This window comes from Pelodiscus sinensis, chromosome 9, assembly GCF_052426305.1.
Source record: "Pelodiscus sinensis isolate ZL-2025 chromosome 9, ASM5242630v1, whole genome shotgun sequence".
In the NCBI taxonomy this organism is placed as follows: domain Eukaryota; kingdom Metazoa; phylum Chordata; order Testudines; family Trionychidae; genus Pelodiscus; species Pelodiscus sinensis.
The window spans coordinates 23,606,135-23,633,648 of record NC_143060.1 but is presented as its reverse complement, the minus strand read 5'-3'; the positions used below and the strand labels follow the sequence as shown (position 1 = coordinate 23,633,648).

The 27,514-nt window shown below is 45.5% G+C and overlaps 1 protein-coding gene across 2 annotated transcripts in view; it reads left to right on the top strand.

Moving 5' to 3' along the window:
• The window catches only part of NEGR1 (neuronal growth regulator 1), a 692,522-nt gene that overhangs the window by 524,321 nt on the left and 140,687 nt on the right, over nt 1-27,514 (top strand). For both annotated transcript variants that reach the window (XM_006121060.5, XM_006121061.5), the window contains exon 6: nt 4,917-5,037. In XM_006121060.5, the coding sequence (XP_006121122.1) occupies nt 4,917-5,037 (121 nt within the window). The remainder of the gene's footprint in view (nt 1-4,916; nt 5,038-27,514) is intronic.

Here is a 27,514-nt window from a genome sequence, read left to right as displayed (position 1 = left end):
GTAGCCCAGAATCTGGGAAGCACAAAGGTGGCATTTGCACCTTCTGTGCTGCATCTCTCAGCAGACACTGTACAGGCTCTAGTCCCATGAGGGTTTACTAGATACGTTTTGAATAAAAGTTCACTAGTTTTCACTGCACAAATTAGTATGCATTTCAGTAAAAACATGACACTGATTTTGAATCATAGTAATAGTGCATGTACATTGAGAATGCCTTTTTATTGCAGAGTTGAAAATCTTGTTACTGCCAATTAAAGTGAATGGACAGATTTATTCAGTCCCTGTTATCACAGAGAAGAGACAGTTGGAGATAATGGTGAAAATATAAGAGAAAAAAGATCTTTTGGTGGCCTCTTGAAGATAGTTCATAGTGTTCTATGTGTTGGTATGGAAAACATCCCATCTAAAAATGTACTGTGCTGTGTTTTTATATTAGGTGCACGGCTACCTCCTCATATTCCTAGCATTCAAGTTTTCTCTTTCCGTACTCCAAACTAAATATAAAATTGGATGAGTGCTCATATATCTCTGGAATAACATTTTTGGTAAATGGAAACCCAGAGAAATTTTGTCCAAAATTACACAGGAAATCAGTGACAGAATCATTAACAGAAACCAGTTTGCTTATCCAAGTCCCATGCTGTCAAACTACAGTATCTAACTGTCTTTAAGGTTCAAAGATCTGGGACAATGTATGGGATTGCAATACAGAGGCCCATTTCTGGTTACTAGTCTGTGTCAGCAGCTCTTATTATACCGTATATGCTCATTATACTTCATTCACCGTGTCATGATATTTATACAGGTTGAACCTCTCTAGCCTGGCATTCTCTGGTCTGGCAATATCCGTAGCCCAGCAGGATTTTAGTCAGCCAGATGTCCACTTATCAGGGGCGTAGCCCTGTTTCCTGTAGTCCCATAGTTGTGTTTACAGCCACCAATCCTGGTCTCAGTGTTCTGTACAGTTATTTAACTCTGATTTACCTGTAAATGTTTTCTAAGAGCAGTGTAAGTGTTGGTAATGTGGCTAGACAATATTGACCTCCCATGGTTCAGCAAATTCTCTGGTTTGGCACCCGTCAGGTCTTGAAGGTGACAGACTAGAGAGGTTCAAAGGTGAATAAAAGCTGTATAAAAGGTGATAAGTAATATATGGATTGAAATCTAATAACTCACTGATCATTAATATTCTTGCATGATGTATATATGCAGGGTGTATTGAGAAAAATTGATATATGCTAAAATGATTATTAAAAGTGTATTTAAACCAGGTATGTTGAGGGAATGAGTAAATAAGTCTGTCCTAGACAAAGGAATATGTATTTGCTTCTCTGAATAGTCTGGTCTTCATTGCAGACCTATTTACATTGTAGGTAAATAAAACTATCAAGCTAAAAAAGAAGTAGGGGAGACTGTTTCCAGAAGTGAAGAGAAACTTTATCTGGGCTATGCAGACAGGGAGAGAGTTTGAACCTCAATTGACAAGTAATTGACTTAATTTGTTGTATTACCAGTTTTATCTAGTGAGATGTTTTATGAAAGACTATCGCACACTAGTAAATGCAAAAATGTATGTATTAATGATATATGAGAAATTATGGCTATGCATTAATATTAGGCTTTCCGAGTCTGTGCCCAAACAAAGGGTAAACAACCATGTCCCAAGGAGGCAGGAATATCATAGGTATATATCTGTCTCCTATGTAAAATAAATATGAAATCAAAACAATATAATCTCCATTTACATACTAGGGCAGGGGTGGCCAACCCATTCCAGACGAAGAGCCACAATAGGAGTGGAGACAGTGTGAAGAGCCAGGACAAAGTTGTTGAGCAAAAACATGGCTTTTTTTTTTGTTTGTTTTTTTGTTAACTTTTCCCCAGATCTCCACTGCTATTGTGGCTGAGCAAGCCGCAGGCTTGTGGCTGTGAGGGTGCAGGAGTTTGGGCTGGGATGCATGAGGGGCTCAGGGCAGGGAGGCTGGGAGTATGATGGGCTCAGGACACAGATTTGCAGTGTGTGGATGGTGCAGGAGTGTTGTGGCAGAAGATTGGAGATGTGTGGGTGCAGGAGTTTGGGGATGTGAGAGGCTCAGGACAGGGGGTTCCAGTGTTATAATGCTGCGGCCAGATGTGGGCTTGTTGGCCAGGCTTCATTTTTAAATACAATATTATGTCAAACACAAAATGTTTCAGTGTTGTCTTTATTTATGAGAGGGGCGGGGAGCCTGTTTTGAGTCGGAGTCACTGACCTGACCCACAGAAAAGGCAGTTGGGGCCACACCAGTGAGATGTAAAAAAAAAAAAACAACAACAAAAAAAACAGCAGCTCCAAAACCCCCAAGCCTCTAATGTGGCCCTAACTTTGCTTGTGAGGGCCATGGACAGGGTGCTGGGGCAGGGTACTGGTGCGGGCTGGGACAGGGTACTCGTCGGGGGGTCTGGCTAGGAGGAGGTGACAGAGACAGCTGGGGCCAGTACCTGGGGATCCCAGGTCTCAGGAAGCATGCTAGCTGCTCTTTCCCTCCCCTCCACTTCCCTCTCCTTCCCCAGAGCCAGGCACACACACCCCTAACCCAATCCTCCCCCCAGAGCCAGGCACCGGCCCCCCTCTCTCCCAATCCCCCTCTCTCCCACACTCTAACCTAATTCTTGGGTCCCAGAGGCGGAGCCGCCAATACAGCCATATGCATCTCCCTCCAGGCACTGAGCGTCCGGCCTTGAGCTGTGCTGGCTGGAATGCCGTGCGCACCCCCCGCCCAAACCCAATCCCTCCATTCCCTTCCTCTCCCCTCCCCTTCCCCAGACTTGAGCTAGGCACGGCCCCTTCCCCAGCTCTAACCTAATTCTTGGGTCCCGGAGCTGCCGCTGCAGCTACAGCTACACATCTCCCTCCAGGCCCTCAGGCGCGTGCGCTGAGCAGCCGGCATGCCATGCGCACCCCTTCTCCTCCTCTCCTCTCCCATTCCCTAGAGCCAGACACCTCCCCTCCCTGCTCTAACCCAATCCCCCTCCCCCACTAAACTTATGCCCAGGTCCCGAAGCCGCCGCTGGCACCGCCACCGCTGCCTGCGCTCAGCAGCGAGCTGCTAGCACGTGCAGGCTGGGACACTGTGTGCGACCCGGCCTGACCTGAGCTGTTCTGAGTTCCATCCCAGTTTCCATCAGGAACCACAATTTTTTTCTTCATGAGCCGCATGCGGCTCACGAGCTGCAGGTTGGACAACCCTGTACTAGGGAATGGGAACCTGACAGAAAGGGAAAACCAGCATGTGAATATTCTGCCTCCTGAAATAAGGTGATTGAATTTTGGCAAATACAAAATTCATTTTTGCATCCATTACTAGACAGGCACAAGGGAACAGAGCTCCTGCAAGCTGAGAAACATTGGTCCTTCTTCAACCAATGTGGGGGAGAGGTTGAAGTCTCTGAGAAGGGAGTATAGATGAAAAACCTGCATAGGAAAAGCTATTTCAGCTCGGTCTCAGAGTCCCAGGCAGCACAATCCGGTCCGGAATTCCCAGCGGGCTGGAGATGGGTTGGGGGAACCTTTCAGTTATCAATTCCCAGTCCCTATCTTCTTCTGCCATCACCCCACCCTCTCCTCTCCAAGGCACCCCATTTTCTGAGGATATGGTTTCAGGAATCATTGAGGGGGGAGCTGGTTCAGTGAAGCAGCAGTTGTGCCTCACCCCCCAAAAAAAACCATTCCTCATGGCAGCAGGAGCTGTAGGGAAGCAGAGCGCAAAAAAGCAAGTTACAGGTTTCACAGATTTATGTTTGTACTGAGAAATGACCCTACTGACATGCAAAATAGCATTATGAAATTGATCAGCCTATGTAAAGAACTTCCTGGTGAACCTTTTGTTTAAAATAGCTGCTCTTTCTTTGGAGTAGTTGGCTATCGTAAAAGATTATGGTCTCTTAAAATGACAAGCTTAGAGCTGAGTGTGATTATGAAAAAGAATGAGGGGGTAGTTGGTTCACATTTATAGATAACTAGTATAAAGCAACATCTGGAAAATTGCTTGGAAAAAAATCATGGAATTTTATTTATAAGTTTTACATTTTGTTCTCTATTTTTAAATATAATTTATATCATCACAAAATGCTTTGAAAATATAAAAAAATTCTAAGGTAAAGGCAATTACTTATCTATTCATGATTTCCCTTTGTAAAACTATTTTTTGTGCACTTTTATGCTTTATAACATTGGATTTTCCTGAAAATTGAGAAATAGCCAATTACGTATCTTTTATCTGTTGTTGCAAACTAAAATATTAATTTTTAAAATATCTCTTTTGTGCAAAAAGAGCTGTAAAAAAAGTAGATTCAGCTACAATGTTTGCATGTATAGTGAATTATGAGAAAAATCAGGCATATTGTGTATAAAAGCTGCTGCTATAGTTGTGAAAGTGAATTCTACCTTTAGCCTGTACAGTCCACATTTTACATTCTTTTGATTTAATCCTGAATTCCTTAGAGAGGTGAAAATCAGAGTCTATGGGCCTTCATACACATTTAGTGCCTGGCATGGTCTCCCCTGTTTTTAGCTGACGTTGTATAAGGTACTTAAGTATTATGTATATCTGTAGGATACCTGTTGGTTTAGGGAAGCATTTAACATTTTTAATAACTCATTTTTTCATATCACGGGGTTATATGCTTGTTGACTGAGATACACAGTTGTATATATAAATAAAGTCTGTATATTATATTTTGCTTTCTTAGATAACTTCTTGTGTATCCTGTTTGAGAAATGTGGTTGAATGTGACTAATCCTGACACAAAAATCAAACAGGAAAATGTAATGTTGATCCATCAGACATGAAAATAACTTCAGGCATCTGTAGAAGAAATGAAAATATAAATCTGTAGTGATATTTCTTTAAGATTTGCGCTTCAATTTTTTCCAGTTGCCCCCACAATTCAGGAACTTAAATCCAGTGGAGTGATGCTAGGAGGTAACGGATTGATACGATGTGAAAGTGCAGGAGTTCCTCCTCCAATCTTTGAGTGGTACAAAGGAGAGAGAAAGTAAGTACACTACATGTATTTATTATATATTTTATACACTGATACCTACCTAATACTGTTCTGCATATTATAAAAAGTCACATGTTAAAAGGAGAGGCATCAATGGAATTTGGTATAGTAATAATGTTCAATTGGTTTACAGTAGAAAAATTATGATGCAACAATAAAATACAGTCAGAGCATAGCTTCTAAGATTGGATCCATTAATGTGTAAAGAAGCATTTAGAAGATGCGGGTAAGTGTATCTTGTGGATAGCTATGGATATCATATGCCTGGTTTTAGATAGGGGACCTATTATTTCATTCCTAATCCAGTCTTCAAAGTCTTGTCAGTATGTCACTTGAACCCATACTCACATGCAAACAGATCAGATGTTTCAGCACAGCTGAGGAATACATGGTGAATCTTTATAACGGTGCATTGAACATTGGAGTGCTCCCTACTAAACCCAATGTCTGCTTATCAGACATAGTGAGGGAACCAAGTTGTGTATGTCAACCAGAGTCACTGAATGAAACAATCCCAGCAGCATGGGAGTCCTGAGAATGAAGGAGCTACTGGGACAAGGCATCATCACAATCTCTATGGACATGGGTGGGCAATAAGATGGAAGTAGTTTGCCAGAGTTAGCTCCTGGAGGACAGCCACCACTTTATTTACCTGTGCCTCCAAAGGTACGGGTTCTTGCAGCTCCCATTGGTTGTGGATCGCCATTCCTGGTCAATGGGAGATGTGAGAAATGGCATGAATAGGGACATTGTTTCCCGCTCTCCCATTGGCCAGGAACGGCACTCTACAGCCCATAGGAGCTTCAAGCAGCTGTATCTGTGGAGGCACAGGTAAATAAAGTGGCAGCAACCTGCCAGGGGCTAATCCTGGCAAATCACATCCAGCGTGCAGTCTGGTTATTGCCTACCACTGCTTTACCTAACTGAGAATCTGGCCAAAGGTTTATTTTTCCTCATCTCACACACTGAAAATCAATAAAGTATTTTTCATATTTCTTTTTAGTCAGTTGCATTTTTAGATTCTTAATGTTATCTCAGTTGAGTATCCTGCCCTTCTGGGGAACCTTTATTTGTTTAAAAACATCTGCTTTCATTGAAATAATCTGTTTTTACCACTTTTAGGTTTATATAAAAGGTTATTTTTACAAAGGTAACTATTGGGGCAAATTTATGTTGTCAGTGTCTGTTTAAAGCATGTGCACAAGGGAACAACATGAATGTTCACCTTAGCTTTTGGAATTTCATGATTTGTAAGGGCTTACTTTCTCAACTTTAACTTAGCATTAATGCTGGGATTTATCACAGAATATGAATGAGCATTCTTCTTGTAAACAATTTGTCAGAACATTTCTGACTAGCCAACTGTTCTTCTTTAGATTTGTTCCCCTATGGGAGAGTTAGCTGCTCCCTTTCTTCAACAACTTTACAGAATGGTCATGAATTCCATACTTAGAAGGTCTGCAAAGTTGTTGTTTTTTTAATATGGTGCATCTGAAACGGTAGCAAAAAAATTATCTTATCTTGAGAGAGCCACCTAAATTCTTCTCTCAAAGGTCCACATTTTATTTCTTCCTCTTTATATACAAAAACACTACTATTTTGTAAAAGATTTTTGTTTTGTTTTGTTTTACAAGCACCGCTTCAGTACTGTTTGTAATATACATTAGAGAGTCTGGACTCAACTGGAGACTCCTAATTTGATGTTAGTAGTATCCATTTAATGCATGGATTTGACTGATTCCCTTATTTTTATGTATGAACTCAGTTTCATGAGATCAGTAAGGGTATGTCTAGACTACAGGCTTACATCGACATAAGTTTTGTCTGCAGAATCTGTCGACAAAGCTTCTGTCGACAAAGAGCGTCTAGACTACATCCAGTTCTGTCGACAAAGCAAGCTGCTTTGTCGACATAACAGTGTGGACGCAAAAGACAGTGTTGATGCAATAATGCCTTCTATCGACAGAACTCTGTCGACAAAAGACATTATTCCTCGTAGAATGAGGTTTACATACGTCGACAAAACTGCTGAGTTTTGTCGACGTTATGTCGACATAACTCAAAGGCAGTGTGGACACAGGTATAGCTTTGTCAACAAAAGTCCACTTTTGTCGACAAAACCCTGTAGTCTAGACACACCCTAAGACACAACAGGCAGTGCATTTCAGGACAATAAAGTCATTGTCTTCTGTCTCTTGTTTCAGTTATAAGATCACCTGAGGCTTATTTTAATCACCCAGAAATGTATTGCTTAGTATTTGTTAATACATGCTTATGTTAAATCTCATAGTATATAGTATTTTTGTTACAGTGTTTTATATAGGCACACTGCAGATCCTGAGCATTTGCAATGATAGTATCTCTTAACATTGCAAAACCTTCCCGATTGCAAGAAAGTCACATTGTTTTTACTCCTACATCACTGTGTTTTCCAATATTGCCCCTGCAAGTATCATCTTTGGAAGATGAAAAATCTATTCAGCACTATGCTGGTAAAGCCAATTCCCTGCTGTACCACAACTGAGAAATGTCAGTTTCAAAGGCAGTTCAGGAAAAGACTGCAAAGTGGTGAGCGGATTATTTATAGGCATGGCTGAAGTCACTTGCAGGAAATGTTAAGGTCCAATTCTCTTCTTTGTGAAGTCAATGGAAACTCTTCAATTCCCCACCATGAGAACTGCATTGAATCCTAAATAAGTGCTGAGTGTTGGGGTATTTTGAAAAAGACCTAAGAATATCTGTGTCTGATATAACTATGACTGTAGAATCTACAGACTTCCCTTTTCAGTGCTCTAGGCACACTGGCATCCAAATTACAGTCCATTTAAAAACAAAAACAAAACAACCATCACAACATAAAACACACTAGTTAACAAAGATTAAAAGTTGCAAAACACATTGTATCCCATCAATAAGTACCACTCAAACCCCAACCCATCTACCCTTCACAAGTATCTTTTCAGAAGGACACTTCATGCTCTAAAGATCAACAAGTTCAACCTAGTTTGTATCCAGGTAAGGAGTAAGTCCAAGTGTGTCATGATCATGAGAGTTAGCCAGCATCCTGGGGTCTGAGGATATGTCTACACTAGCCCCCTAGATCGAACTAGGGAGGCTAATGAGGGTGACTGAAATTGCAAATAAAGCACGGGATTTAAATATCCCACGCTTGATTTGCCTGTTCCCATCCAGTCGCCCTTTTAGAAATTGACTAGCCTGAAGTAACTGCCCGCATCTACACGCTGCAGTGAAACAGGATTCCGAAATAAAGCCCTAACTTGAATTAGCTGGGATTCCTCCTGCAATGAGGTTTACCAGCTAATTCGAGTTAGGGCTTTATTTCAGAATCCCGTTTCACTGCCGTATGTAGATGCGGGCAGTTACTTCGGGCTAGTCAATTTCTAAAATGGCGACCAGATGGGAACATGCAAATCAAGCGCAGGATATTTAAATCCCGCACTTCATTTGCAATTTCGGTTGCCCTCAGTAGCCTCCCTAGATTGATCTAGGGGGCTAGTGTAGACATACCCTAAGGGGTTAAATATGTCCCTTACCTAAACCAGATGGCAGGCAGCCAATAGAAATGTAGGTAGGAAATTCAAACTGGGACAAAGGAATTTTTGGGTTTTCACCTCCTTTGTCTCTAGGGAGGTTTCTCTCCAGCTATTGAAGGGGACAGGATGTGGTCCTCTAAGAAAATACACTTCACAGTCTGGAAGTAGGATAAAGTTTAGATAAATCCATTAGGTTTTATCATTTGGGAAATGGGATCTGGTCTGTGCATTTAAAAATGGGTTTTGCTCTCCTTTGTAACTAAGTTCCTGGCCCACGGTAAATTTCTCTTCCATGAGTATATTACTTTGTTACTCTTCCATCTAGTCATTATGCTTGCAACAGGAATATTGTGATGATAATAAAATTTCTTTCTCTTTTCTTTTATTAACCTGGTATTGGTTAATTTTTGTGTCCTGGTTTGTACTTCAGGGGTGAGATTTCCCAAGTAGTCTCTCCTTGGTTGCTTTATTAATATTTGGGTGGTGGCAGTGGACATTCTATCCCCAAAATCTAGGTTGTTAAGATTTTAGGGGAAAGTTTTATACCAAAGCCTGGTAGGTAAGGTTTTGGGGTACTTTTGCTGGCCCCTACTTCTGCATTTATCATACCAGAGTGTAAAAAAGCCTTTACACAAAACATCTCAAGGAAATTTCCCTTTTTTATAGGCCAAGGGATCTCCTGTTCAAGCACCATACTAATCTCAGCTGGAGCAGATGGGACAGGGAGACACACAGTCTCTCATTCAGTCAGGTCTGAGACCAGTGGTGGGAAATTACTGGCCCACAGACTGCACCAATTCGCCAGAATTTTCTCCTAATGAGCTACCACTGCTTTGTTTACTTGAGCCTCCGAAGTTACAGCCACTTGAAGATATCATTGGCCGCAGATCACTGTTGCCAGCCAATGGGAGCTGTGGGGAGCAATATCATGATCTGGGCCACTTCCCCATTGGCTGGGAATGGCAATCTGTGGCCAGCAAGAGCAGCAAGCATCTGTACCTGCAGAGGCACAAGTAAATAAAGTGGAGGCGGCCTGCTAGGGGCTAACCCTAGCGAACTGTCTCTGGCTTATTGTCTATTCCTGTCTTAAACCATTTAGAGCTTCATCTGACAATACCAATACCTTAAATTCCACCAGGAAGCCAGTACTCACATACTGTAGATCCCAGAGCACTGATGAATGTGCCAAACATGAGATGTGCCAATTAACATATAGGACCACACATTCTGCAGGAACATTCAACTCCTGAATTAATTGAATTGGTCTGGGAAACTCCTGCAGAGTTCAGCTACATGAAATTTTTCAGACAAAACTTTGTCTTGGAGAAAAATGTAGATTGTGGCCTGTCAAAATATTTTGGAAATTTGTTGTGAATTTGCTAATTGGTTCAGTTGAGGAAAAACAAGAAAAAATGCTGAAAATATTTTGTCTAAATATTTTCTAAATGAAATGTTTAGACTTACTGATTCAAATCATTTTCATTTTAAATTTTACTTCAAAGTTATTGCATTTTTGTAAATTAAAATATATTGGTAACATAAGGTATGTCTACACTACAATGTTAGTTTGAACTAACGGACGTTAGTTCGAACTAACATTCATAGGCGCTACACTAGCGCTCCGTTAGTTCGAATTTAATTCGAACTAACGGAGCGCTTAGTTCGAACTAGGAAAACCTCATTTTACAAGGACTAAGCCTAGTTCGAACTTACTAGTTCGAATTAAGGGGTGTGTAGCCCCTTAATTCGAACTAGTGGGAGGCTAGCCCTCCCCAGGTTTCCCTGGTGGCCACTCTGGCCAACACCAGGGAAACTCTATTGCCCCCCTCCCGGCCCCGGACTCCTTAAAGAGGCACGGGCTGGCTACGATGCCCGTGCCAGGTGCAAGCCTGCCAGCACCCAGCCAGCAGACCCTGCACCTGGCACGGCACAGAGCCACCCACCCGATGTCCCCCAGCCCACCCCCTCTTCCAGGCTGGCGGCTCCCGGGAGCTTGCCCGGGACCGCAAGAGGCGGGCACATTCCTGGGCTAGTGCAGACATCGTGGACCTTGTCCACGATCTCCGCACTAGGCACAGGAAAGTGGCCGGCTAGGGCAGGAGAGCTGCCAGCCTGGCCACCCAGGAGCAGGTATGCATGAAAATCAAGGGGGTCCACTGAGACCCCCCGACCCTGAGCCCTGAGCTTACAATGGGTCAGACCAAAGGTCCATCTAGCCCAGTAGCCTGTCTGCCGACAGCGGCCAACACTAGGAACCCTGGAGGGGATAGACCGAAGACAGTGACCAAGCTATTTGTCTCATGCCATCCCTCTCCAGCCTTCCACAAACTTTGGGCAGGGACACCACTCCTACCCCCTGGCTAAGACTACTCCATGGACCCAACCTCCATGACTTGATCTCACTTCCCTTTAAGCTCTGTTCTAGTTGTAGCCTTCACAGCCTCCTGCAGCAAGGAGTTCCACAGGGTAACTATTTGCTTTGTCTAGAACAACTTTCTCTTACTAATTTGAAGCCTGCTACCCATTCCTTTCCTTTGGTGTCCTCTAGTCCTTCTTTATGGGAACTCATGAAGAACTTTTATGAATGCACCCTCTCTACCCAACCCCTGCTTTTAGAGACCTCTATCCTGTCCCCGCTCCATCTCCTCTTTTCTAAGCTGAACAGTCCCAGTCTCTGTAGCCTCTCTTCATATGGGACCTGTTCCCAACCCCTGATCATGTTAGTTGCCCTCTCCTCTCCCAACCTTTCTCTTCCCCTCTCCCACCTCCTTTTCCCAGTCTCCCCCAGTTTTGTTCAATGAAGGCAGAGTAAATGTTGGAACAAACGTTATCTTTATTTTGTACATCAGGAAGGGGGGCTAGGGAAGGGTAAGTGGAAGGAGGTGAGGGAGGAATGGGGTACGAGCCCCCGATGGGGAGGACTGGGCTGGCTCTGCGGGCTTCTGGGGGTGGAAGCTCTCCTGCAGCCCCCCAATTGCCCCCTCTCTCCAGATGGCAGCCTGCGGCAAGTGCAGCCGGTCTGATGGCCGAGTGCTGTGATGTGCCCAGTGTGGGCACTCCAGGCACTCCAAGCCAGGACTGCTTTGCAAGCGGAGCACCCCTGAGAACTGTCTGTCCGGGGTGGGGGTCGGGTCCCTTTAAGCGCAGCCCTCGGCTAGCCTGAGACAGCATCTCCACGCTCTAAGTCCTCCTCTGATGCCCAGCCGGCACTGCTTCCAGCCATCCTTAAGCCCTGGTCAGGGTCCACTCAATGTGGACATGCTAGTTCGAATTAGCAAAACGCTAATTCGAACTAGTTTTTAGTTCTAGACGCGTTAGTTCGAATTAGCTTAGTTCGAATTAACTAATTCGAACTAAGTTAGTTCGAACTAACTCTGTAGTGTAGACATACCCATAATGTTTTAGATTGAACAAAATATTTCATTTTCATTACCAGAAAAAAATATTTATTTTATTTTTTGGGTCATTTCTGGTTGACCCAAAATAAAAAGCAAAATATTTTCTGAATCTTCATTTTTGGCCACTGAACTGAAAAATCAGCTATACACAGCTCTGTTTGATAACAAGTTTTTCATGAGATTTCCTTTAGTTGTACTTTAAATCTCATATAAACACCGCATGACAAAATTGCATAAAAATAGGGACTGGATGGATTTGCATAGGATTTATCAATGCATTTCAAAATCTCAAAATAAGGTTTGTTTTGAGCTGGGCCCTGGAACATTAAAAAGATTTTTTGTTGGTGGAGGTCAGGTGTGATTTTTTTTGTTTTACCCTAGTGATTCATATTGGCACATTTTTAATTTTGTTTACAGTATAGGGCTGAACTGTTATGAGAGAGAGAGCCCTAAGGTCTTTAATCTACAAATATTAATTCCATTAAAACTGATAAAGTAAACAAAACATACATTTCAAATAACCTAATCAAAATTAAAATCATTATAATAGTCTAATATATTATAATAACATTAATTTATTGAAATATAAGACCAAAGATAAATACTTCTTGGGGCTAGTACTGATGCATGATCTTCAGAAATCTGTTTCTAGGTATAATATCTGGAATAACAGTTGGAGCTTATTATACTGGAAAGCTTTAAGTGCAATACAGCAAGGTTAACAAAAAGATGATGAAACTGCATTTTCTCAAAAGCGCAGTTGCTCCCTGAAAAATGACTTGGTAAAAATGGCTGTAGTTATTTTATTGGCTAAGATATATTGTTGTAAACAAAAATTACAATGAATAGGTTTTGCAAACACCACACAATGCTGTGGAATGAGGGTCCTAAAACTGAAGGCAATATGAACCTTAATTTCCATGGGAGGCATTGTGATATATTAGGGTATGTCTACACTACCACCCTAGTTCAAACTAGGGTGGTTAATGTAGGCAACCGAAGTTGCAAATGAAGCCTGGGATTTGAATTTCCTAGGCTTCATTTGCATATTGCCGGGAGCCGCCATTTTTAAATGTCCACTAGTTCGGACTCCGTGCCCGCGGCTACACGCGGCATGGACTAGGTAGTTCAGATTAGGCTTCCTATTCCGAACTACCGGTACTCCTCGTTCCTCATTCCAGGAAGCGAACTAGCGGACATTTAAAAATAGCGGCACCCGGCAATATGCAAATGAAGCCTGGGAAATTCAAATCCCGGGCTTCATTTGCAACTTTGGTTGCCTATATTAACTACCCTAGTTCGAACTAGGGTGGTAGTGTAGACATACCCTTAGAGTCTTGGACTGGATCCAGGAGACCTGGGCTCTCTTCCTGGCTCTGTCTCTGGCCTCTTGGATGACCTTGTACAAGTGCAACTTTGACCCCTCCATGCATCAATTTCCCCATTTTTAAAGTGGAAATAATGATAATGACCCTTCTTTGTAAAGTTCTTTAAATTACACTGATAACAAGCATTTATACCAAAGCTAAGTAGTTTTATTATTATTTATTTAAAAGGAAATCTTTCTAGTCCTATTGTTGCAGAAAATACTTTTCTAAATTTGCACCATGTTAACCAGTGCAGTGCTGTATCCTGGTCTGCAGAGAGATAATGTCTATACGTTTACTCCTCCTCAGAGCTTTGTCAGACCATGGTAGAGTATAATTAATGAGAATTTGATCAATTTTAGTGTTTCTCTTAAGAAACCTGGATAAAAGTAATGAAACTATGCATGTGCTGCTGATTATGAAAGTTATGAACCTCCATCAGATACAAGCACTGAAGATATTTGTTGAAAAAGAGGATGAGAGTAGAGTAGGAAGAAATGTTTGAGTAGAAGGGCATTTAAGGTAAAGATGGAAAGCTCATTTTCCTTTCCATCAGCTTTAGAGAAATGAAACTTCAGATTTCTCAGACACATTTGCTTGCTTCGTACAAATTATGTAGACCCTAAAAAGATCTAAAGGCAGTATTCTGGAGTACCCCCCTTTCCTGGGAGAGCTGGGCTTATAGTCAGCTGAATATCATCCTAAAATAAGTTCTATAGCTCCCACAGAATTTTAGATTTGATACAGAAATTATTGGTGAAATTCCATGCCCCACTGTAAATGGTGCCCAGCATCTAATTTCCCCAGTAGGCTCCATTCCCCAATCATAATTTCACATCCAAAAGAGTGGTAAAGTGAAGAGTAAGGTACAAGAGGAAATTCAGAGAACAGAGGAGCAGGAAGTGGCAAAAAGAGTTAAGAAGTATAGGTTTGGGAAAACCACCCTTAGGAGAGACAGGAACTGAGAGTAGCTGTGAAAGCTGAATGGGTGTGATAGATGGAGATTTGGAGAGGGGAACAGCTATGGGGATGGGTTGGAGGTCACTGAAGTTCGGGTAAGTGGGGAAATGAACAGGGAGAGAGGGATTCTGGGACACAGATGAGTCTAGTAGACAGTAGGCAGAAAAGGGTGAATACACAGAAATGGAACCTAGTGGACCAAACTGGAGGAAACACAGAAAGGAAGGTGAGGGGAACAACGGGAGGCAAGACACCTGAAAAGATGGTGGAGCAATAGAGAGTGGAAGGATGGGGGAAGCAGAAACAAGAGCAAGGATGAGGAGTCAGTTATGGGAGGAAGAGTAAGGAGGATGAGTGAAACCAGGGGTGATAGAAACTAGGGAGGACAAAGAGAAAGATGGAGCATTGCAGGGGCCATGGGCATGGGGAGTGAAGTTAGGAAGCTTGAAGGTGGGAGCAGGCAAAGACCAGCAACTACTGGAGCTAGTTTCATGTGGGAGAAAACATGGTGGAAATCGATAGGAGGAGAAGATAAGAAAGGGAGGAGATATTCAGAGATGGACTGAAGAATGGGAGAGCACAAATAGGAGGGACTTTGTGGGGAAAGAGGACAGAATAAAGGGGAAGAGGGCCTGTTTTAATAAATAGATTAAGCATTGAAGACTTAAAGCTCTAACCAAAATATGCCACTGGCAAAGTTTGGGGAGTACAAAAGGCAACGTCCCCAGACATCTGGAGAGCTTGAGAGAAGTCAAAGCAGCTATCAGAACCAAAATCAGTATTTGTGATGCATATGAGCTTTGGTGTGAGAAAAGACTTGTACTGCTTGGAATTTCATGGAAGTAGAGACTCATGGCTCTGTGTTGAAGGAACTTTCTTTCCTCTGACCCTAAATTTGTGGATGAAAGACTTTCTCCTGTTTGACTTGTTTGGTTTTTGCACACATGGGGACATGAGTGTTTAATACTATTTTCACATCCTTTGTTCTTCATCAAGTGGGGTCACTGTGGGTGCTCTACTTCAGGCATTAGTGAATCCTGGTGGTATTGATAAGTGCCTGGTTAGGACATGCATGCACAATAGGCACCTTGTCTGCTATTAGGGCTTGCATGTCTCACCACTCTCCCCTTCCCTTGTTCTTGTCAATGGTCCTCAGCTGCAGATGAAGCTTCACAAGTGGTGACTGAAATAGAGAAAAACAAATTAATTGAGACAGCAGAGTTAGTTATTAGATAGATTTCAGTAGTACATGGAATAGTATGAGTATTAAGTTTAGTCCTCAGTTCAGTCTCAAACAAAAAACAAAACAAAACAAAAATCCCACAGGGAGCTCATCTTCAAATTGTTGTTTAGATTTAGAATGAAAAATTCAGACAATAATACCAGGGTCAGCTGGATTCAAAAGATGCACTTCATGCAAGAACGGGCACTCATAATGTGCCTATTGCTTAAGAGATATGAACATCCTTCAGAAATGTGCTCACTGTAGCAATCTGGAAGCATGCGCAAGAAAGGTCATGGATTTCAGATTGAAAATAATTATAATTGAGAAATCTCTTATTCCACCTTCAGACAATAGGAGCAAGAGGGAGGATTCTCCAGGAACTGTTTCTCTGGATAGAGAAAGCATACTAACCGCCAAAAAATCAAGGAAAACGGATGCCTTATCCTCACAGAATCATAAAATCATAGAGCTGGAAAAGACCTCAGAAAGTTATTAAGTCCAGCCCCTTGCTCTAGGCAGGACCAATCCCAACTAAATCAATCCATCCAGGGTTTTGTCAAGCCGAGACTTAAACACCTCTAGGGATGGAGACTCTACTACTTCCATAGGTAACCCATTCCAGTGCTTTACCACTCTCCTAGGAAACAAAGTTTTTCCCAATATCCAACCTGGACCTCTCCCACCGCAACTTGAGACCATTGCTCCTTGTTCTGCCATCTGTCACCACTGAGAACAGCCTTTCTCCATCCTCTTTGGTAGCTCCCTTCAGGAAGTTGAAGGCTTCTATCAAATCCCCCCTCACTCTTTGTTTCTGCAGACTAAACAGACCCAACTCCCTCAGTCTCTCCTCATAGGTCATACGCTCCAGCCCCCTAATCATTTTGGTTGCCCTCCACTGGACCCTGTCCAATGCATCCACATCCTTTTTGTAGTGAGGGGCCCTAAATGGGACACAATACTCCAGATATGGCCTCACCAGAGCCGAATAAAGGGGAATAATGATATCTCTGGATCTGCTGGCAATACTCCTCTTAATGCAACCTAATATGCCATTAGCCTTTTTGGCTACAAGGGCACACTGTTGACTCATATCCAGCTTCTCATCCACTGTAACCCCCAGGTCCTTTTCTGCAGAACTACTAATTAGCTGGTTGGTCCCCAGCCTGTAACAATGCTTGGGATTCTTCCATCCCAAGTGCAGGACTCTGCACTTGTCTTTGTTGAACCTCATCGGATTTCTTGTGGCCCAATCCTCCAATTTTCCAAGTCACTCTGGACCCCATCTCGGCCCTCAAGCATATCTACCTCTCCCCCTAGTTTAGTGTCATCTGCAAACTTGCTGAGGGTACAATCCATCCCTCATCCAGGTCATTAATAAAGTTATTGAACAAAACCTGTCCTAGAACCGAACCTTGGGGCACTCTGCTAGAAACCGACCGCCATCCTGACATCGAGCCATTGATCTCTACCCATTGGGCCCAGCCTTCTAGCCAGCTTTCTATCCATCTTACCATCCATTTATCCAATCCATATTCCCTTAACTTGCTGGCAAGAATGTTGTGGGAGACTGTATCAAAAGTCTTGCTAAAGTCAAGGTATATCACATCCACTGATTTTCCCATGTCCACAGAGCGAGTTACCTCATCATAGAAGCCAATCATATTGGTCAGGCGCGACTTTCCCTTTGTGAATCCATGCTGACTATTCCTGATCACTTTCCTCTCTTCCAAGTGCCTCAGAATAGATTCCTTAAGGATTCCTTCCATCAGAGAACACTCTCTCTGATCACCTTCTTGTTAACATACCTGTAGAAACCTTTCTTATTATCCTTCACATCCTTTGCCAGTCGCAGTTCCACTTGCACTTTCGCCTTCCTGATAACCCCCCAGCATTCTCGAACTATACATTTAAACTCCTCCCTGATCACTTGTCCAAGTTTTCACTTTTTGTAAGCTTCCTATTTGTGCTTAAGTTCACCAAGGATTTCCTCTGTAAGCCAATCCGGTCTCCTACCATGTTTGCCTCTCTTGCTACGCGTCGGGATGGTTTGTTTCTGTGCCTTCAGTAAGGCTTCCTTAAAATACTGCCAGCTGTCCTGGACTCCTTTTCCCTTCATGTTAGCATCCCAAAGGATTCTACCCATCAGGTCTCTCAGGGTATGTCTACACTACCCCGCTAGTTCGAACTAGCGGGGGTAATGTAGTCATCCGCAATTGCAAATGAAGCCCGGGATTTGAATTTCCCGGGCTTCATTTGCATAAAGCCGGCCGGCGCCATTTTTAAATGCCGGCTAGTTCGAACCCCGTGCCGCGAGGCTACACGCGGCATGGAGTAGCTAGTTTGGATTAGGCTTCTAATCCGAACTAGCTGTACTCCTCGTGGAATGAGGAGCACAGCTAGTTCGGATTAGAAGCCTAATCCGAACTAGCTACTCCATGCCGCGTGTAGCCTCGCGGCACGGGGTTCGAACTAGCCGGCATTTAAAAATGGCGCCGGCCGGCTTTATGCAAATGAAGCCCGGGAAATTCAAATCCCGGGCTTCATATGCAATTGCGGATGACTACATTACCCCCACTAGTTCGAACTAGAAGGGTAGTGTAGACATACCCTGAGGGATTCAAAATCTGCTTTTCTGAAGTCCAAGGTGTGTATTTTACTACTCTCTTTTCTTCCTTTGGTTAGGATCCTGAAATCAACCATCTCATGCTTTCCAGGTTGTCACCCACCTCTACTTCCCCTATTAGTTCCTCCATGTTTGTGAGCAGAAGGTCAAGCTGCGCACGTCCTCTGGTCAGATCCTTCAGCACTTGTACCAAGAAGTTATCCCCAACATTCTCCAAAAACTTCCTGGATTGTCTGTGTATTGCTGTTTTTGTTTCCCAACAGATGTCAGGGGGTATGTCTACACTACCCCCCTAGTTCAAACTAGGGGGGGTAATGTAGTCATACGGAGTTGCAAATGAAGCCCGGGATTTCAATTTCCTGGGCTTCATTTGCATGAAGCCAGCCGGCGCCATTTTTAAATGCCGGCTAGTTCGGACTGCGTGCTGCGCGGCTGTGCACGGCACGAACTAGCTAGTTTGGATTAGGCTTCCTAATCTGAACTAGCTGTACGCCTCGTTCCACGAGGCGTACAGCTAGTTCGGATAGGAAGCCTAATCCGAACTAGCTAGTTCGTGCCGTGCACAGCCGCGCGGCACGCAGTCCGAACTAGCCGGCATTTAAAAATGGCGCCGGCCGGCTTCATGCAAATAAAGCCCGGGAAATTGAAATCCCGGGCTTCATTTGCAACTCCGTATGACTACATTACCCCCCCTAGTTTGAACTAGGGGGTAGTGTAGACATAGCTAGGGTGATTAAAATCCCCCACGAGAACCAGGACCTGCAATCTGGAAGCTTCTCTCAGTTGTCCAAAGAAAGCCTCATCTACTTCATCCACCTGATTCGGTGGCCTGTAGTAGACACTAACCACAACATCACTGCTGTTGTTTGCACCTCTAAACTTAACCCATAGACTCTCAACAGGTTTTTCTCCCTCTATATACTGGAATTCAGAGCAATCATAGTGCTCTCTTATGTATAGTGCAACTCCTCCTCCTTTTCTCCCCTGCCTGTTCTTCCTCAACAGTCCATACCCTCTATGCCAGTGCTCCAGTCATGCGAGTCATCCCACCAAGTCTCTGTTATCCCAATTAAATCATATTTCTTGGACTGGGCCAGGGTCTCCAGTTCTTCCTGTTTGTTGCCCAGGCTTCTCGCATTAGTGTACAAACACATCAGATAATCAGTTGATCACCCTATCTTCTCCATTCGAATCAGGGGACCTCTTTTCTTGCTCGCTCCTCTTTACATTTCTTCCCGGTGTCCAACTTTCCTGCTCCCCTCAGGGTTTTGGTCACCATCCCCCAACAAACCTAGTTTAAAACCCTCCTCACTAGGTTTGCAAGCCTTCCTGCAAAGATGCTCCTTCCTCTCTTGTTCAGGTAGATCCCATCTCTTCCTAACAATCCTTGTGCCCAGAACAGAGTCCCATGGTCGAAGAAATCAAAGGTCTCTCTGTGACACCACCTGCGCAACCACGCATTTACTTCCTCAATTTGACGAACCCTGCCCAGTCCTTTCCCTTCAACAAGGAGGATGGACAAGAATACCACTTGTACTCTGAATTCTTGGATCCTTCTTCCCAGCGCTACATAATCTGTAGTAACCCGCTCAAGGTCATTCTTGGCTGTATCGTTAGTTTCCACGTGGAGAAGCAGGAAGGGGTAGCGATCCGAAGGTTTGATCAGTTTGGTAAGCCTCTCAGTCACATCCTGAATTCAAGCTCCCAGTAAGCAGCACACCTCTTGAGATTCCAGTTCCAGATGGCAGATGGATGGCTCAGTCCCTCTTGGGAGGGAGTCCCCGACCACCACCACCCGTTGTCTTCTTTTTGGGGTGGTGATCATGGAACACTCATCCCTAGGACTACGCATCCCATGCCTTCCGGGAGGTGGTGTTCCCTTGCAGTTTCTTGCTTATGAGGTCCCTTCCAAAGCATTCACCACTGCAGAACCTGTGGAGAGAGCCTGAAAGTGATTACGTACCTCAATAGCATTGCGGGATTCCTGTGCTGGCCTTTTTCCCCTTCTAGAAGTTACATTCTGCCAGTTCTATTCCTGGTCCCGTAATGCCCTCTCCAGCTCTTCTGCCTGCCGTGCTTGCAAGATTAAATGCTGCATTCTATTGAGGAAGTTTTTATCCTCTCTGATCGAGTGTAGGGTCGACACTTGGGCCTCCAGTCCTCTAATTTTGTGTGCTGGTTACAACAGCAGACCTATTACAATCCATCCCTGCTGTCCTGGAGAAAGGATTTAAAAAGAAAGGCAAGAGAACCTCGCCCTCTTCCCTCTTCCCTTCCAAACTCCCTCTCTAAACTCCCTGTTAGCATTCACCTGTTCAGAAGCTCCTTGGTCGCTTGCTCACTGCTTTATAAAGCCCTGGACTGCCTGAAAATCCCTCCCCCTACCAAGGCTCAGCCAATCAGCAGAGGCTTCTAGAATTCAAACTTTAAATAGAAGCCAACAGTTTCCATCTGCTAGTCACAGCACACACTCAATGAAGGGAAGTGGGAAAAAAACCCACCACCACACACCAACCCTCACTCACAAAGGGTATGTCTACACTACAGCACTAATTTGAACTAACTTAGTTCGAATTAGTTAATTCGAACTAAGCTAATTTGAATTAGCGCATCTAGACTTAAAAACTAGTTCGAATTAGTGTTTTGCTAATTTGAACTAGCATGTCCACACTGAGTGGACCCTGAACTGAGGTTAAGGATGGCCGGAAGCAGTGCTGGCAGGGCATCAGATTAGGACTTAGAGTGTGGAGCTGCTGCCTCATGCTAGCCGAGGATGTGCTTAAAGGGACCCAACCCCCACCCCAGACAGACAGTTCTCAGGGGTGCCCCGCTTGCAAAGCAGTTCTGGCTTGGAGTGCCCTGAGTGCCCACACATGGCACATCACAGCACTCGGCCATCAGCCCGGCTGCACTTGCCACAGGCTGCCATCCGGAGCAGGGGTCAAACAAGGGGCTTCAGGAGAGTTTCCACCCTGAGGAGCCCGCAGAGCTAGCCCAGTCCTCCCCATCAGGGGCTTGTACCCCATTCCTCCCTCACCTCCTTCCACTTACCCCTCCCTAGCCCACCTTCCTGATGTACAAAATAAAGGACACGTGTGTTCAAAAATAGAAACTCTCTTTATTGAACAAAACTCGGGGAGACTGGGAAAAGAAGGTGGGAGAGGGGAAGAGAGAGGGTGGGAGAGGGGAGGGCAACTAAAATGATCAGGTGTTTGGAACAGGTCCCATATGAAGAGAGGCTAAAGAGACTGGGACTTTTCAGCTTAGAAAAGAGGAGACTGAGGGGGGATATAATAGAGGTCTATAAAAGCATGAGTGGTGTCCCCCAAGGGTCAGTCCTGGGACCAATCCTTTTCAGCTTATTCAGAAATGATCTGGAGAAAGGGGTAAGCAGTGAGGTAGTAAAGTTTGCAGATGATACCAAACTGTTTAGGATAGTCAAGACAGAAGCAGACTGTGAGGGACTCCAAGAAGATCTCACCAAACTGAGTGATTGGGCAACAAAATGGCAAATGAAACTTAATGTGGATAAGTGTAAAGTAATGCACATCGGGAAAAATAACCCCAACTATATGTACAGTATGATGGGGGCTAATTTGACTACGACAAATCAGGAAAGAGATCTTGGCGTTATCGTGGACAGTTCTCTGAAAACTTCCACGCAGTGTGCAGCGGTGGTCAAAAAGGCAAATAGAATGCTAGGAATTATTAGGAAAGGGATAGAAAATAAAGACCCAAAATATCTTACTGCCCCTGTATAAAACTATGGTACACCCACATCTTGAATACTGTGTACAGATGTGGTCTCCTCCCCTCAAAAAAGATATTTTGGCCTTGGAAAGGGTTCAGAAAAGGGCAACTAAAATGATTAGGGGTTTGGAACAGGTCCCATATGAGGAGAGGTTAAAGCGACTGGGACTTTTCAGTTTAGAAAAGAGGAGACTCATGGGGGATATGATAGAGTTATATAAAATCATGAGTGGTGTGGTGTGGGCCGATAAAGGAAAGTTATTTATTAGTTCCCTAAATAGAAGAACTACAGGACACCAAATGAAATTAATGGGTAGCAGGTTTAAAACTAATAAAAGAAAGTTCTTTTTCACACAGCGTGTAGTCAACCTGTGGAACTCATTGCCAGAGGAGGCCGTGAAGTCTAGGACTATAATAGAGTTAAAAGAGAAGCTAGATAATTTCATGGAGGTTAGATCCATAAAAGGCTATTAGCCAGGGGATAAAATGGTGTCCTTGGCCTCTGTTTGTCAGAGGCTGGAGAGGGATGGCAGGAGACAAATTGCTTGATCATTGTCTTCGGTCCACCCTCTCTGGGGCACCTGGTGGTGGCCACTGTCGGTAGACAGGATACTGGGCTAGATGGACCTTTGGTCTGACCCAGTACGGCCGTTCTTATGTTCTTATGTTCTTATGGTGTGGAGAGGGTGCATAAAGAAAAGTTCTTCATTAGTTCCCATAATAGAAGGACTAAAGGACGCCAAATGAAATGAATGGGTAGCAGGCTTCAAACTAACAACAGAAAGTTCTTCTTCACAAAGCAAATAGTCAACCTGTGGAACTCCTTGCTGCAGGAGGCTGTGAAGGCTAGAACTAGAACAGAGTTTAAAGAGAAGTGAGATAAAGTCATGGAGGTTGGGTCCATGGAGTGGTATTAGCTAGGGAGTAGGAATGGCATCCCTGGCCTCTGTTTCTGGAAGGCTGGAGATGAATGGCAAGAGACAAATGGCTTGGTCGTTGTCTTCGGTCCATCCCCTCCAGGGTACCTGGTGTTGGCTGTTGTCGGCAGACAGGCTACTGGGCTAGATGGACCTTTGGTCTGACCCAGTACGGCCATTCTAAGCTCAGGGCTCAGGGTTGGGGGTCTCAGTGGACCACCTTGATTTTCATGCCAACCTGCTCCTGGGTGACCAGGCTGGCAGCTATCCTGCCCTAGATGGCCACTTTCCTGTGCCTAGTCCGGAGGTCGTGGATGAGGTCCACGATGTCTGCACTAGACCAGGCGGGCGCCCGCCTCTTGCGGACCTGGGCAGGCTCCCGGGAGCCGCCAGCCTGGTCCCGGGAAGAGGCGGAGGGCTGGGTGGCAGCGGGTGGCCGGCTCGAGCCTTGCCAGTTGCAGGGTCTGCTGGCTGGGTGCTGGCATGCTTGCACCTGGCACGGGCACCGTAGCCAGCCCTTGCCCCTTTAAGGGCTCCGGGGCCGGGAGGGGGGGCAGAAGAGTTTCCCTGGTGGTGCCCAGAGTGGCCACCAGGGAAAGCTGGGGAGGGCTAGCCTCCCACTAGTTCGAATTAAGTGGCTACACAGCCCTTAATTCAAACTAGTTAATTCGAACTAGGTGTTAGTCCTCGTAGAATGAGGTTTACCTAGTTCGAATTAAGTGCACTGCTAGTTCGAATTAAGTTTGAACTAGCAGTTTGCATCTGTAGTGCCTATCAAAGTTAATTCGAACTAACATCTGTTAGTTCGAATTAACTTTGTAGTGTAGACATACCCAAACACAAGCTCAGCACACAGCCAGAAAGCCCCAAACACAACACACACTTCCCTCAAGAGTCCTGTATCTGCTTCTCCTTTACCTGGAGAACTTGCTCTCTAAACTCCCTGTTAGCACTCACCTGTTCCCAAGCTCCTTGGTTGCTTGCTCACTGCTTTATAAAGCCCTGGACTGCCTGAAAGTCCCTCCCCCTGCTAAGGCTCAGCCAATCAGCAGAGGCTTCTAAAATTCAAACTTTAATTAGAAGGAGCTGTTGAAGACAGAACAGTCTCTGTCAAGATCATTACCATTAGTGCTGGCCCACATGTTGGCACACATGGTCCTAAAGGCATATACGACACTGTGACAGGGCGCTCGCCCTGCACTGGCCCTTTAAGGGCAGACACTGGCCTAAACCAGGGCCGGGGAGTTTAGCCCAGCTGAGGCTGTACTAGTCCATTAGGGCCCAGCTGGGAGCTATAATAGAGGATAGGCTGCTGCTGTGAAGAAGGGAGCAGTGAGAACCTGGCTGCGGAGGGAGGAGGAGGCTCCCTGGAGCTAGGGCAGGGCTGGGGGAGGCCAGGCAGGGCTAGGGGAGCTCTGGCCAGCAAATCCTCAGACTGCAGGGCTTGAAAGAAGGCCCGATGAAGGAACATCGACCCCCGGAAGGGGGGCTCAGAGACAGACTTGGGCACTGCCGGAGGGCAGTGTGGCGAAGAGGACGCCGCAGCCGGGAGTAAAGAGGGGAGACATCACCCCAGAGAAGGCACCCTACCCGCCGAGGGAGCCAATTCCTGAGGACAGACGGCAGGGGGGTTACGGTGGTGAGTGCACCCCCCTCACAGATGGTGGAGAATGTGGGCACGTGCGGTCCCCCTCTGATACAAGGGGGTTACTTTGGGGAACTCGGGCCATTGAGCCTGCTGCCCTGCGACCAAGGGGGCTGGTTTGGACCCAGGACATTACAAAACAAGATGGACGTTTATTGGAGGCCGTGGGTGGCCCAGCCTGCTGAGCAGCAGAAGAGGCTGGTCAGGCCGCTGCAAGGGTGGGCACCCAGACTCCGGGGCAGACAGGCACCAAGGGCTGGGAGCCAGGGCTTGGACTTCAAACTTGTTTCTCCTGCGGACATTGGGGCCACAGGAGGAGGGAGTGCTGCTACTGGGTCAGGGCAGGAAGGCCCCACTCAGATAAGTTGGAAATTGGGGGAACCCCCCCCCCCGCGAAGGCAACAGGGGGGCAACGAAGGTGTTGGGCCTGTGGGGAACCTGGGCACCTGAAGAGGGAGTGCGCCAGTGAGACCTACAGGGCACCGGCTAGCCTGAGAGGAAGGGCTAAGCCAGAAAGGGCCTGGCGGAGGGCCGGGAACCAGGGGAGGCACAAACAGTGCTTCTATTGCCACGCAGCAGGCCATATTAAAAGGCACTGCCCCCAGGGAGGGGGGCGGATGGCCCAGAAAGGGAGCCAGCGTAAGGCGACTCCCCAGGAGGGAGTGGGGGAGACAAGAGCTTTTAGGAAGGGGAAGGCTGAGGCCCGGAGGCCTAGCACAAAATGGGGAACCCGCCTCGGAATAGGCAGGGCTTCAGTGGGAACCCAGACTCCTGCTGGGGTGGAGAAGACCACAGTGGGAGTCCAGACCCTGGAAGAGGGGGGTAGGCTGCTCCTTGGGGTGGAGAGTATGCGGGGAGAGAGAGACACCCTACGGGCCCAGCTAAGGTATACCTTGGGGCGTTAGGGTACTTTCCTCCCCTTTCCTCCCCCCCCCCCCGGGAGAGATACTTAAGGGGGAGGGTGTGTGACAGGGCGCTCGCCCTGCACTGGCCCTTTAAGGGCAGACACCGGCCTGAACCAGGGCCGGGGAGTTTAGCCCTGCTGAGGCTGTACTAGTCCATTAGGGCCCAGCTGGGAGCTATAATAGAGGATAGGCTGCTGCTGTGAAGAAGGGAGCAGTGAGAACCTGGCTGCGGAGGGAGGAGGAGGCTCCCTGGAGCTAGGGCAGGGCTGGGGGAGGCCAGGCAGGGCTAGGGGAGCTCTGGCCAGCAAATCCTCAGACTGCAGGGCTTGAAAGAAGGCCCGATGAAGGAACATCGACCCCCGGAAGGGGGGCTCAGAGACAGACTTGGGCACTGCCGGAGGGCAGTGTGGCGAAGAGGACGCCGCAGCCGGGAGTAAAGAGGGGAGACATCACCCCAGAGAAGGCACCCTACCTGCCGAGGGAGCCAATTCCTGAGGACAGACGGCAGGGGGGTTACGGTGGTGAGTGCACCCCCCTCACAGACACCAATAGCACCACGAATGTGTGCAAGAAATACAATAGTTGACTGGAAGGCATAGGTCTGACTCCTCCTTCACAGCACCATCAACCCCACAGAAATTCCTAAGCTGGATATCTCACTCGTCTTGTACAGACTCCACTGGAGGAAGTACCAACAGAAGCAAAACCAATCCCACTGACACAGACCAAAGCAACACCCAGAAGGTTGTTACCAAAGAAAGTGCTTGAGCAGGCCTACCGATGACTGTGACCCCGAGAGGACAAATAATATGGGCACCAGAATCTCCAATACTCAGCATCAACAACTCCCCAGTACCAACAGCACTGGGAAATCAGGAACTGGCATCAGCACCACAATTTTCCAGTGATGAAAAAGACAACATAGCGAAAGGGAAGATTCTATTCAGGTCACTCCTTACCCTCCAGTGCCAAATCACAACCAGTACCCACAAGCAACAAAACATGTCCACATAGAGACATGCCACCATGGCTGACCAAACCATGGATGTTCCTCTCCTTCCCATTCCCAATGAAATGCACATAATGGGACCTATGGTCAGCTTCCAGGGCATAAATGCAAAGCCCACCAGTCCCAGAAAAGAGACAAATGAGATAATCTACAGATACCGCCACAGAGACATCTGAAGAAATTATAGAAGAACTGGATGAAACACAAGAGATGTCACCTGAACATAATTCCTTGCTCTCACCAGGTGAGGCAGTCATAACCTCTTCAGCTTAAATGACTGATGACCCTAAACAATTCTAAGAGTTGTTTAAGAGAGTTACTTGGAGCCAAAATATCACTTGGAAGAGGTAACTGAGAACCAACACACATTATTAAAACTACTCCACCAACCAAGATATCTCAGTGAATGAAGTTTGCTGAAATCAGCAATCACACTCTAGCGAATTCTTAGGGTGTGTCTAGACTACAGAGTTTTGTCGACAAAAGTCCACTTTTGTCGACAAAACTATACCTGCGTCCACACTACCGCTGAGTTCTGTCAACATAACGTCGACAGAACTCAGCAGTTTTGTCGACGCTGGTAAACCTCATTTTACGAGGCATAACGCCTTCTGTTGACAGAGTTTCTGTCGACAGAAGGTGTTATTGCATGTAAACTGTCCTTTGCGTCTACACTACCATGTCGACAAAGCAGCTTGCTTTGTCGACAGAACTCAATGTAGTCTAGACGCTCTTTGTCGACAGACGTTTTGTTGACAGTATCTGTCGACAAAACGTCTGTCGACAGAAGCCTGTAGTCTAGACGTACCCTTACATCATACCACTGATAAGTAAGAGGGCTGACAGAAAGTATTATGTCTCCAAAGAAGCAAACATATTAGATTTCTTTTGATGTAAGGTGTATTCATAGGTGACACTTCAATTCCAGATGGTAAATTATATAGTCTGCTGGCAACATATAACAATATACACAGCCCTGGTACTGAGGACAGCCTCCTGGCTTCAAGCATTTAGCATAACACAAGAAGTACAAACAAAAGTGCTCCTCCCCTTCAACAGGAAAAAATTATTTTCAGCAAAAAACAATGACATATTATACTCACTTAAGGACACAT